Source organism: Lissotriton vulgaris, chromosome 6, assembly GCF_964263255.1.
Source record: "Lissotriton vulgaris chromosome 6, aLisVul1.2, whole genome shotgun sequence".
Taxonomy (NCBI): Eukaryota; Metazoa; Chordata; class Amphibia; order Caudata; family Salamandridae; genus Lissotriton; species Lissotriton vulgaris.
Window position 1 is genome coordinate 1,726,306,463 of NC_141694.1, and position 12,494 is coordinate 1,726,318,956.

The following is a 12,494-nucleotide window of genomic DNA, read 5'->3' on the forward strand; positions in this document are numbered from 1 at the left end:
GCCTATGCAGGGTGGCTGCATTGTTTCTTACCCTTGCTACAGGCATTCTGTCTGAGTCAAGCATGATGTTTGCACAGCCATGAGTTTCTACTCGTGTTATAATTTGGGAAGCACACATTGGTTTACCACATCCTGAGTGTTTGCTTGCATTAGCCTCTCTCTTACCTCACCTATTGGCCTTCTATGTCTCTCTTTTTATTGATGTCCTCTTTCCCTCACCTTTCCCAATATTTTCTTTCTTTCACTACAATGCTCTCTCTACCTCTTCTGCTCCATCTATCACTCCCTTTGCTTTCATCTCTCTTTCTATCTCTTTCACTGTTTCCGTTCATTCTCTCTGCTTCCAATGTCTCGCTTATTTAATACATCTGTCTTACCTCTGTCTCTCTCTCTCCATATTTCACCATTCTCTACTTCTCCCTCGCCCTTCCTCTGTATGAGCCTCATCTCTTTACCTCATCTGCACCTCTTTTCTCTCTACTTCAATGCAATAACTCTCGCATTTGCGAGAGATTAAGCTATTGGCATTGTAAATGACAATGCCATTTATTTATCTGTTTTCAAAAACAAAACATAAATAAAAATGTTGTCATTTACAATGCCAATAGCTCTAACTTTTCAAAAGGCGAGACCGTTGCATTGTAAATGCTTGTTCTAAATAGCTGGAACTAGAATTGGTAAAAATGCTGATGCAGAAACATTATAAGGGTTTTAGATAGGGTGTTTTTGAGGGACGGTTTTCCTAAACAGATAGTACTTGAAAACTAATTACAATTGAAATTGGATTATCTTGAAAAGTATTTAAAGATGAATGGCATCACACACAATACTATGTCAGTGTAGCATCACAGTGGTAGCAGGAAAGTGGAGAAATTGAATGGAGTTGTGTATGGCATTGTACTGACGAGAAATTGTATGCTGAATTGGGAGGTGGAATCTCAACAAATTTGCTTACAGGTTTTAGCCCATTTGAAATAATGAATGAAAGGACTCAATTTATCTAGAATAACCTTATGGCGGATGTATGAATCGTGAATAGCACCATGATCTCATTATACTGTAAGAGAAAACATTAACACGGCACAGTTGTGTAAGACTTGCTATGACAACAGACAGAGTGAAGGCAGTTACATTGAAGGTAAGCCATTGTGTGCAAGTAAATAAGGAAGGTTAAGTAATAAATATTAGTATGTATTTACAGAACTGTTGAGAGTAGAAAAGGGTTTGTGCAACTCAGTCCTGCTCATTGTTGGAAGAGGGTGACACATGAGCTGATTGTCTGCAAGTGTGAAATGAAAAGTGTAGACAGACGTGTGGTGCAGAGTAAAAGGGTTTTGAATGGTTGATCAGCGATGTGAGAAGGAGGATATGGTGACAATGTCGAAAGGATCAAAAGTGTGGATGAAGAATGTGAGAGCAAGAGACAGCAGCATCTGTATTCAGGATTGTAATAAAACCATCTTTCAACACTGTTTAGGGAGTGTTGCTTTCACAGCATCTGCAAGTTTTTTTCAGGGAGATTGAGTAGTGAGTGACTGAGTCCCATGTTGAGTAAAAGGGTCTCACTCGAGCCACTCTTCATCATAGGTTTTGCATCTCTCTGACCATAAAATACATTTTTATCTGTTGACTGTTCTGTTTGTAATAGAGTGTCCGCACTTTTTTTATCCCAACAGTTGTGTTTTCCATTAAACAATACTGACATTGCTCAGCAGTAAATCTTCCTATGAATGAGAGAATCACAAGGATTGTGTAATATATAGTATTACATTCCTCCAGATACCTAATATTACACATCACTGACACTTGCTTGGGTGTGAGTTTATCGGCCTTTTAATATATATATACTTATTTGTCATACTTGTTCCTAAAGGTTATTCTAAAAAACCTGATTGGATTTGAATGTTTAGCAGGAGGCCAAACGGAAGCTCTTCTTCCAATGAGAGAGCGAGAGAGAGAGGGTACCCAGCGTGACCCAGAAGGAATGCGTACTGGCATGATACACTTTACCTAAGCTTTTTCCCATCTCAAATATGCTCTGGGTTAAAGGAATCCCATGATAGCAGCCATGAAAATCCCCTTTGTATACTCCTAGAAATCTCACATGTAAGTCTGTTTTGCTATTCCTATGTATTATAGAAGGCCTTTTGTCTTCATCTGTCGTGTGTGCAACAATTAAATGAATGGCAGTGACCTCACCTCTTATGAGTAACAAAAAAGCCTTGTTTATCCTACTTGTGTTCAAGAAGCCACTCGCTATCTTGGGTATATTTCATATACAGATGAAAAACTGCTATATTAAAGATTCCTATGTTGTATGCAATGTTTGTACCTGTGGCAAAGGGTGTGTTAGTTTAATGCTCAGTAGGAAGGATGGTATACAGTACTATGTGTAACCTTGGGCCTTCTGTCTTTATGAGGCATATACAATCAGAAAAAATGCTCACTTTGCAGCACATCCACTTACGTGGAACCTCATGTGAAGTCGTCTTAAGGCAAAGGAAGCCTACTGGGCCAAGTATTATAGTAATGCAGTAAAACATTGAGCTTTTTTGTAAAATGTATACCTTTTCAAACTTTCAAGAAATAGGTTAATAATTATTTTAGAGACAAAACTGAAAACCTTATTATATCTTCACTGCAACTAATAAATGGTTAAATGTATCAACCTTTTACACTATGAAGACCGCCTTTGAAACCGTTGCTCCAACCTTTTATTGTAAATAACTTGATCTAGATGCCACCTATTTCCTGCTACGTAAATTGGAGTCTACCAGTGCTTCCTGAGTCTTGGTTCTATACAGTCTGTTAAAACAGTATTCTGACATTTTTGCATCAATTATACGGTTTATCTATTTTTGAGGTGCAGTTCTCGAACTCACTGAAGGAAGGCCTGATAACTCCACTCATCAATATGTCTGATCTGCGTCCCTCCGATCGAGCCAGTTATCACCTTTTACCACCTTACCCAGGCTAGCTAGGATTCAATACCACCATTTGGTGCACCTCCGGGTCCTATGGACAGTGCAAGATTTCTAGGAGTATACAAGGGGGATGTACATGGCTGCTATCATGGGATTCCTTTAACCCAGAGCATATTTGAGATGGGAAAAAGCTTAGGTAAAGTTCCACCAGTCCCTTAAAAAAACCCTTGAAGTTAGAGTGTCTACCGAGTGAAAAGTAAAAACTAAAACATACTGCTCGTCGGGAAAATTACATTGCCCACCCCCACCCCCATATGCATTCAGAACCTTCGGGTTCTACCGGTTCTGGGCTCTGTGGTCGCCGTACCTCGTGGGATTTATGGAGAAGTTTGCAGAGTTTAAAAGGGTCTCCCACTGCCTGCCGCTCGTATAAGCGGTCAGAGGCGGCATTATACAGGTATTGACGAGTGGCCTATCTTTTGAAAAAGTAAGTATTTGATGGTGGCTAGATTAATCTGCATTGTCCTTCGGTAAGCCCAGGTCATGAGAGGCTTTTTTAAATTATCCTAACTTAACGATCAGCACCCCAGGGGGCGTACTTACATTTCCTAGTTTGCATTGTTTTGGTCATGGTAATGAACATGTTTCTAAACATAAATATGATCACGAAGCAAGCAATATGTAGTTTTAAACAAGCAAATATACAGTAGTTTCTTCATATGACAGATATCACAAATAGTGAAAGTGCACTATGTAAGATATTTAGCCAGTTCTAAATATATCTATGGAGAGCAGCTTTGTTTACAGACAGAGAAAGTACCCTGTGCAATTTATCTTCCCTTTATCAGTTTAAGTTGTTCCATACAGGGTTTGCCACCAACCAGGTACAGTTAATGACCCCAGCAACCTATCGTGTGGCAGTTTCAGATCGATAGTCGATCATTTTGGGTGATGAAGTAATATTTGCAAAACATCTCTCTAGAGCAGCGTTCAGAAAGAGAAAGCCTGTTACATACAGTCTTGTAGCTGTTGTGGTCTCAGTATTTACTGTAGCTTTTTTATGGGGTGGCTTAATATCGCAACTTCAAAGCAATTTCTACGTTCACCTAGGTTTGTACAGTCTCCTAGTGATTTATTAGCTAATCTTGGCCAGTAAGGGCTTATTAAGGATGTGATTAATTTGGTGTTTGTCCCTGGTTTGGGATATTCCAAGTATTTGGGAAAATGAAGGTGAGTGATGTCTCCAAGTGTTGGTAACCATTTCCAAGGGTGCATAGGCATTATCCTTGACACTGGGGAAGTTGTTGTGTTACATGGAGATGAATTGAATTGCTGTTTGATGTTTTCAGGAGGCTGGGGCAGACTCGCTAAAAGAAGGTTGTATAACCGTTTTGGTGTCCTGGGATGGATGGAGAGGGATCTCAGTGGGTGAAGAGATGTTTGAATTGGAAAGGCTGAAAGACTGAAAGTGAGAGATAGAAAAGTAACAGTGTATGATAAACGCATGACAGCTTGGGAGAGGGTGTGCTTGGATTTGTTTGACCTTGCATATTTTAAGTGATAAGTATATTCAGTGGTAATGGTGGATGTTTTCACAATACAGTGGGAGGTTGGGCTTGCAGTTATCTCTCTATCAGACTAAATCATTGAAGTTGTCTGGGAAGATTTGTATTAAAGGAAGTTTTACTTACACGTTGATCACAAAAAGGGAGTGCAACTTGTCTCTCAGGAGATGCAGCTGTTTTTGCAGAAATGTGGGGTAAAGCATATGAGAAAATCTCTTTAAAATTCCTAATATAATGCTTTAGTGGAATGCATGTGCCCTTTGGTCAAGAGAACTACAGAGGTGGCAAAAAGAAGAAGACAAAATATGCAGGAAGAGAGTATCTTTGTGATCAGTGTTCAGTTTTGATTATTGCCATTGTGATGTGTGGCCAGTGGCTTTCATCATTTGAGGTGTTTTCTTTGTGATGTGTGAGTGAGTCAACGTGCACATCCAAAGTAATCATTTGATGTATTTAGTGTACATATATATTTCTGATCTCTTGCAGGACGTCCCATAGTTTTTGGTGAGTACACAGTACCATATCGTAGAGGTATGTATCGGATTTAAAAACTTGTGTCCACATGCATTGACTCATCCGGTCACATCCCGATTTTGGAAGGAGACGACATCGCGTTCCTGCTTCTGCATGTATCATGATGTGGAACCATTAATTCCTCTGCTTTGGCCCACCGTATTTGAGTGTGACCGGATGATTCGGTGCATGTGTACACAGTTTGGAAATCCGATACATACCTCTACGATCTGGTACTGTGTACTCACCAAAATCTGAACACAGGGCGAGCCACTTGTCCATTCCACGGCAATACTCTTAGGCTGATCATTCTTCATACTTACGTTCACCTTGGCATTATATATCAGGGAGCGCATCAACTATGCCCTGAATAATTATATCTAATAAATTACTTCTAAATAAAAAGGATAATGTAAGAACAACCCTGGACAGAGTTCTCATATTTGTGTGATATTGCTTGTAAGTTGGTGAACCACTCACGCTGTTTTTGTCATATATATATATATATATATATATATATATATCTGAAAGCTACATCAAGTTACTATATAGTAATGGATAACACACACACTAACAACTAACTACTAAAAGTTACCAAAATGAAAAGCTTATTTTTAAAACCTCACTAGTCATACTGATCGGTTTATATGGGTTTGGGAAGCCACATATTTTTAGAGATTGGTAACCACTTACTGACTTCCCATCCTTTCACAAATACAAACCCTAAAAGAGACCGTGGACGTCTGAAAGTTTGTGAGTGCTTTGTGTGTGGTGAAATTTTCCATATTTTAATGTCTGCTCAGTATTCAAACTGTTATGCAAACTGAATTAGGGGCCTGCGTTTTGTGCAAATGTAAAGATCTTCAACGTGGTGTATAGTTTTAAATGCAGCATGACCTAGGGGACCCCTTTCAGTAATTTTTCCTAATTCATTTTTTAATTGTGTACAAACTAAAGCTGTCTCAAGTAGTTAAAGCATGTATTGTTAGGATTATGTTCATCCAAAATTGTTAAGCATTTCTCTTTGTAACTTTGACTGTGTCCAAATGTTTTCCAGAGGAAGTCATTCAGTACAATGGCCCATTGGTTTCATCGTAATCCATTGAAGGCAACAGCTCCTGTTCCTTTCAACCTTTATGGAGTTGCCTCAAGCACAGCAGCTTCAAAGATATGTGGGTAAGTACAGTTGCAGGTGTAAAGCAAAGAGTTGTGTAGACAAGGGATGATTAATGATGGATGAATGGGTCAGCCCTTGAAGAGGATAAAGAAGATAATAGAGTGAGGTAGGTAATTAATGAGGATAGGGTTGAGTTGGGACAGTCTTTCAAATGAAAAAAAAAGTCAGCGTTGACCTTGGAATGCTTTTTTTGTCTGTCTTTTTAGGTCGAAGCCTAGCGTAAGACTGCGCACATGCGCAGTCTCGCTGGCGAGATTTAGTGATATCAGGGGAGATTCACTAGCGGGCTTTAAGCCCCACCCCTCTTTTCCATTGGCTGGCGTCACCGTTCATGCTAAACAGTGGCCAGCCATTGGAAAAGAGCTTACAGTGACGTACTGTTTTCTCTTTTAGAGCCGTTCCACTTGGACTGGCTGCCCCGACTTACAGCTGGCGTAAAAGGTTTCTTATCTTCTTTATGGGTCCAAACAGATGGCCCCATAAAGAAGATAAGAAACCTTTTACGCTAGCAGGAAGTCCGGCTGAGTCCGTCCAAGTCGGATGGCTCTAAAAGAGAAATGTGTACGTCATCGCGATTATACCAAAAGTAAAGAAATAGAAAAAACATCTATTTCTTTCATTTTAGTATAATCGCAGCACCCACGCTTTACTTTTAAAATGTTATAAACAAAGCGCGGGTGCTGTGATTATACCAAAATGAAAGAAATAGAAAAAACATCTATTTCTTTCATTTTAGTATAATCGCGGCACTCGCGCTTTACTTTTTAAAATGTTATAAGCAAAGCGCGGGTGCCGCGGCTGCCTGGCGAGCGCTTCTTTTCAAAACCTCCTTCTTTCCTGTTTCCAGATGTTGACAAGGATTTGCCTCTGAGGACCTGCTCTGACAGGTGTTAGGGTGGGCACTCTCCTTCTGGCGCTGACCTGTCCCTGTGCTGTCGATAGAGGCTGTCTCTCCTGGCTTTGGGAGCGAGGAGGGCAGTCTCCGATGCTGGCCCTGCCTCGGAGGCCTTGTCCTGGCGGCTGAGGGAGGGCTCACCGCTTTGTAATACCGGCCTACAGGTGGGGGGTTCCTCCTGTGTGCGGTTGACGGGCTTTCAGGGACGGGCAAGACGGGATTTACATTTACATTTCCGGCGCGGGCCTCACCTGGGCCTGCTGCTCTGGCACGCTGCTCCTTCAGGCCCCCCTCTCTGCGGGGTTGAGTTCTCTGCTGACGGTTCTTGGGCCTGTCCCTGCTGCATGGAGCGTCCTCTGCTAAGCACTGGGGCCGCCTCTAGGGGCGGGAATGCATGCAGGGGGCTGGTTCCTGAGTTGCAGCCAGGCAGGCTGGTGAAGGGGGGGGGTTGCAGTTGTCTCGCAGACCACAGAGGCAACGTCAACACCGCAGAGGGGACCGTAGCCATGGACCTGATGGCCGTGCTGCCGATAAGGGGAAGACCGGTGGAGGCGAAGAGGGTCAGGGCAGCACTGCTTTAGGACAAGACTGTCTGCTTGCAGCACTAAATGCGCGTGCCCTCCTTCACTCACCAGCCCACATCACTCTCATACCACATCCTGCACTCCCTGACGCTCGTCATCTACCGCCATCCTCATGCATCCTCCCTCTAACCATCTGATGTCACTCCGGCTCACAGCTGTCTCTGTGTCGTTCAGTATGCCACTTCACTCACTATTGTTTATCTCTGTTGCTTATTCTTCCCTTTCACTCGTGTTAAGTCCTGTCACTCTCTGTCCTCTGCCCCAGCCTCTCCAACTTCCCCTGCCACTCATCTGTCACACCAGCTTGCCACTTGCTCTATAGTACTTCTCTGTAACTCTTTACTCTCTGCCACTCCTGTCCCCCTCTTGCACACTCGGCTGTCTCTGTTGCCCTATGCCATTCTTGCCCTAGGATTGCCACCTTCCTATTTTTCAGACGGCAGTCTCTACTTTATTTAAGTGGTGCAGTCTAACGGCCAGAGCTGCCGACTTTGAACATTGGGAATCTGGACGAATCACGTAATCTCCCCGTGTCTACAAACATGCCTGATGTATGCTGGTGCTCATGTAAAGCGCTCTAATCCCCTTCGGCCAAGTTTGCGCTATGTAAAAATGCAAAACAACTACACTTAACATTTCGTGGGCCATCTATGCTTATGTATCCTGCCCCTTTTCACACGCATTTCGCTGGCATTTGAGAAGTATGGCAAACTGTTCAAATGTATACAAGAAATATTCTTCTGAAATATCTAGTGGAATGTTGTAACTATAAACGTTTGTCGCATGTGCCTTTATGTGCGCCCTACTGCCCTTCCTCATCCCCTCCACTTATCCCAGTCTCTCTGCCCTCCACTTTCAGGCAAATTATTACCTACGCTTTTAACCTGCCCGTCCCGCCCCTGTTTGCCTAATTATTATCCTGAATTTGTTTTGTCGGCCTTCCAGTCTGCCTGCCTCTCCGACTCCTGTCTTTTTTTCTTCTGTCCCTACGGTCTTTCTCTCCTTCCTTTTTCTTGTAGCTGCATGTGCCCTTTGCAACTCAGTTTGCCCACTCTCTTCCTCCCAACCATGGTTTGTTTCTGCTATCGCTGCACTGGCAGCCCTTTCCAAACATTCTTCTCTGCGCAGTCTCTGTATCTGTTGCTTGGTCAGCAACAGCCATTAAGTGGGAGAAGTTAGTTCATTTGGGAGTTATTTCCAAGGGAGACTGAAAACCGTCAAAGCGTTGCTGAAACATGTTGAGCATAGTCAAAGGCGTTAATGCATCCCTCACTCCATGGCGTGTTATATAGGGCAGGCAAACAAGTTAGGCAAACAACTTGGGTTTAATGCAAACATTGGGCAGACTTGTGGAAGTAGTTGTCCAAACAAGAATACTACAACCTGTGAGGAATGAAGTGAAACATTGAGACGTACAATTAATGTGGTTTGGTGTCTACTTTTAGGTATTTTATTGCTCATACCTGTATTTGGGTATGATAACGTGAGAGGCGGAGGGGAGTGGGTTGTATTGGGAAGACGAGGAATGTGATTGGTCCCTGAAGTCCTCATGCTGCTCCAAGACACATGTACTGTAGATTTTTAGAGTATTTGTGCTGCTTTTGGGTCACATTCTTTGTTATGTATGACACTGGAGAAGGACATCCCCTTTAATGTAGGTCATGTGGCCTACGCCTTTCTGTAAGCACGCACATCTAGTGTCACATGTAGCCCCAGGGGCCACATATGAAATGAAGTCTTATAAAGCACATGGCTACCCGGAAGTGACCCAGCGCTGATCAATCATAAGAAAGGAAAAAAGATTAAGGAAAGAGCCAAGTCTTCAGATGCTTTCGGAAAAGAAGATGGTTATGTTCTGGTGACACCACCAGAGACTCCTGGACTTGGGATGGCAGATTCAGACCTAGACATGTGTGCCTATATCTTTGCTGTTTTAAGTACAGTGGTCCTTCAACGAGGGTAATATTCAAGGAAGATAAATATAGACTCAGTCAATGCTATATTTGAAGCTGTCCAGCTGGACAGAGATTTTTAATATTCAATTAAAAAAAAGATCTGAACAAAGACAATGAAGTGGGACACAAGATTGCGTCAAACTTAACAAATAGAACGAACAATGAGTATCAGAAAAGGCTCAGGCAGAGTGATTTGTTAGTATGTTGCACACTCTATTAGTACAAACAAGAATGTGGGATGACACCATTACACAACAAGCATTGAAAATGCAATAGGTCTCGCCTTTGGTTAAGTTAAAGCCAGTTGCTTTGCTAATGGTATTGTATAGCAAAGCACATGTCTTAATAAAAGGCGAGACCTATTGCATTTTTAATGCTTGTTTTATATATGTTTTAATGAATTGGAAAACATGCATCCTATTTAAATAGTGCAGAGTTGTCCAGCTACAGTTTAAATTTTTTTGGGGAACAATTTGTTTTATTTTCCAAGAACAACAAAACCACAATGTCATTTAACAAAACAAGACAGTTTCCTTTCCTTGCGGTATCACAGGTGCTTAATTCAACAGCTTTTTCTTTCGGCTGCCAATTCTGGACACGATTCATTACTACCATGCCAAAGTATGCCTCCCAGTTTCTTGCCTGTGTTCTCAGTGTTAACAATGATCACCATTCTCCAACCTTACCATTGTCATCCACTTTCTCATCTACCACCTGAGGCTGGGTGTCAGATGGTGTTATGTTGTATGCTATGTCAAGGTTATGCATATTGTATTCTAGAAGGATGAGTCAGTGTTCTGCAAATGGAATATGGAATGCAGAACATTGGAGCTATTGACGTTTGAAAATAAGGAGTTGGAGCTGGGCAGGAACAGTAATAGGCTGCTCAGAGGAGTTGTGGAAATAAAGCTTTCTTTACTCGCATTTCATTTGGCTCAAATTGGCGACAAACGGACGGCTCCCCAAATATGGGTCCACGTGGTGATGATTTTAACTGGTAAGCAACCGAAATATTAATACTGGGTTGTGATTTCGTTTTTACATTTCCCACATGTAGATAGTACATTTTGGAGGTATCGGATAAGCTTGCTACTTTTGATGACGCCAAGCTACTGAACCAGGGAAGACTGGCAGGGATCATTTTCCCTATTGTGGAAATGGATTATTTAAAACCCACTGGTGCCGGGGTCACCCTTCTTCCAAGGGTTCTTAACAAGTAAGGAAGAATCAACACTGGAGTGAAGTACAAACCAAGGGTCATTTATTAGCATTCGTGAAGCACCATAGAGATACTCTAGCAGGAAGCCCACTGAACGATGGTTACATGGGTTTTTATAGCAAAAGATCACAAACAAGGGACGCCCAGAGGTAAATGGAGCTTTGGGAAGAACACACAAATGAGGTAACGCTAAGAATCAACAGCCTTGTTGTCTAGTGCAATTTTCGCGTCCTAAGGCTACACAACAAGATACGCTATATGAGTAAACTTTACTTGAGGCTTTACCATTGTCTGAGAAATCCCGAGCAGACGGCAGCTGTTATTTTGCACTGACTCTGCATGTATACACAGCCTACAATGCCCCAATCTAGATTATTTACTCATGTTCATACAGATGCGGTGTCAAGGATAGAGCCAGGCTGGAAGTAGGGCAGGGGTGAAAAATGGATGAGGCATAGCCTAATCAAAAAACGAGCGAATCAGATTTTACATTCAAATAGTCCTTCCTTTTCAGCCTATGCTGAATCCATTTTAAAAGTACGTATATTAATCTTGTATATCTATGTTCATAAGTCCGTAAATTTCAGTTTGCATTATCATTTCTCGATTTGATTCCTGAACATTAATCGGGGGGCAGTTTAATACTATACAAGCTGTACATATTGCAGGGGCACATTTTATTTATTTATAACGTCTTATATAGCGCGAACAAGATCCCGAAGGATATCCGAGCGCTTTACAAAAAAGATGGAAGGATGGTAAAACGTACAACATCAACATTAAATAGGAATACAAGCAATAATAATCACATAATTACAAGACGCATGGGTCAAAGGAGAGTAATACAATAAGCAGGTACATAGTGGATTAAACTGGGAGCACCCCATGATATAAAGAAGAGCAGCATCCAATGATGGTCCAGTGGCTGTAGGATCAATGACCTTGAGCAGGTGAATCTAGCCCAATTAAGGTAGGAATTTGTTCATTAAGAATCTTTTGACTTCCAGTTTGAAAGCGATCGTTGAGGAGGTTCTGCGTATTTCTGGTGGAAGAGAGTTCCATATCTTTGGGGTGACGCTGGAGAAGACTCTCTGGCAAGTGCTCTTTTTCCTAAAGATTTGTTGTTTCAGGAGGAAAGTGTTAGCGCTTCTTGAGGCTCTACCCCCTCAGGATAATTCAAGCTTTTGGTCTAGATACCAGGGAGTTTTAAAGTGGAGAGCTTTGTGCGCCAGAACTGCAATCTTTAACTGGATTCGAGCTTCGTAGTGCAACCTTTTTAAGAGATTTTAGGACTGGGGATATGTGCACAATTCGTTTTGAACCTGTAACCAGTCTGGCCGCAAAGTTCAGAGACGCCCTTAGTGGAACCAAGGCGTATTTGGGAAGGCCATAGAGCGTAGCCCTGCCATAGTCTAATCTGGGTAAGACCAGCTCTTGAACCACTTGCTTGAAATCAGTTTGTGGAAGGAATGGTTTGATATTTCTAAGTGTCCTCATTAAGTGATTCTTTACTCTACACACTGTGAAAGGCAGCGAGTCTTCTAAGACCCCCAGTGCTGCCCGGTTCACCTCTAGATCATCTTGGGAGGTGTTCTGCCGATAACTCCTTTGGCTCTTCCTTTTATACACGTTTGACACAATGCATTTGTTTCATCAACATGG

General features: G+C 42.0%; 1 protein-coding gene across 4 annotated transcripts in view; it reads left to right on the top strand.

Moving 5' to 3' along the window:
- Positions 1–12,494, top strand: part of BROX (BRO1 domain and CAAX motif containing) — a 213,419-nt gene that overhangs the window by 41,423 nt on the left and 159,502 nt on the right. For 3 of the 4 annotated variants that reach the window (XM_086927944.1, XM_086927943.1, XM_086927946.1), the window contains exon 2: positions 6,060–6,178. In XM_086927944.1, the coding sequence (XP_086784070.1) occupies positions 6,078–6,178 (101 nt within the window). In that variant the 5' untranslated portion in view covers positions 6,060–6,077. Of the gene's footprint in view, positions 1–6,053; positions 6,179–12,494 lie in introns of those variants that run through there. The other variant, XM_086927945.1, reaches the window with a different exon arrangement.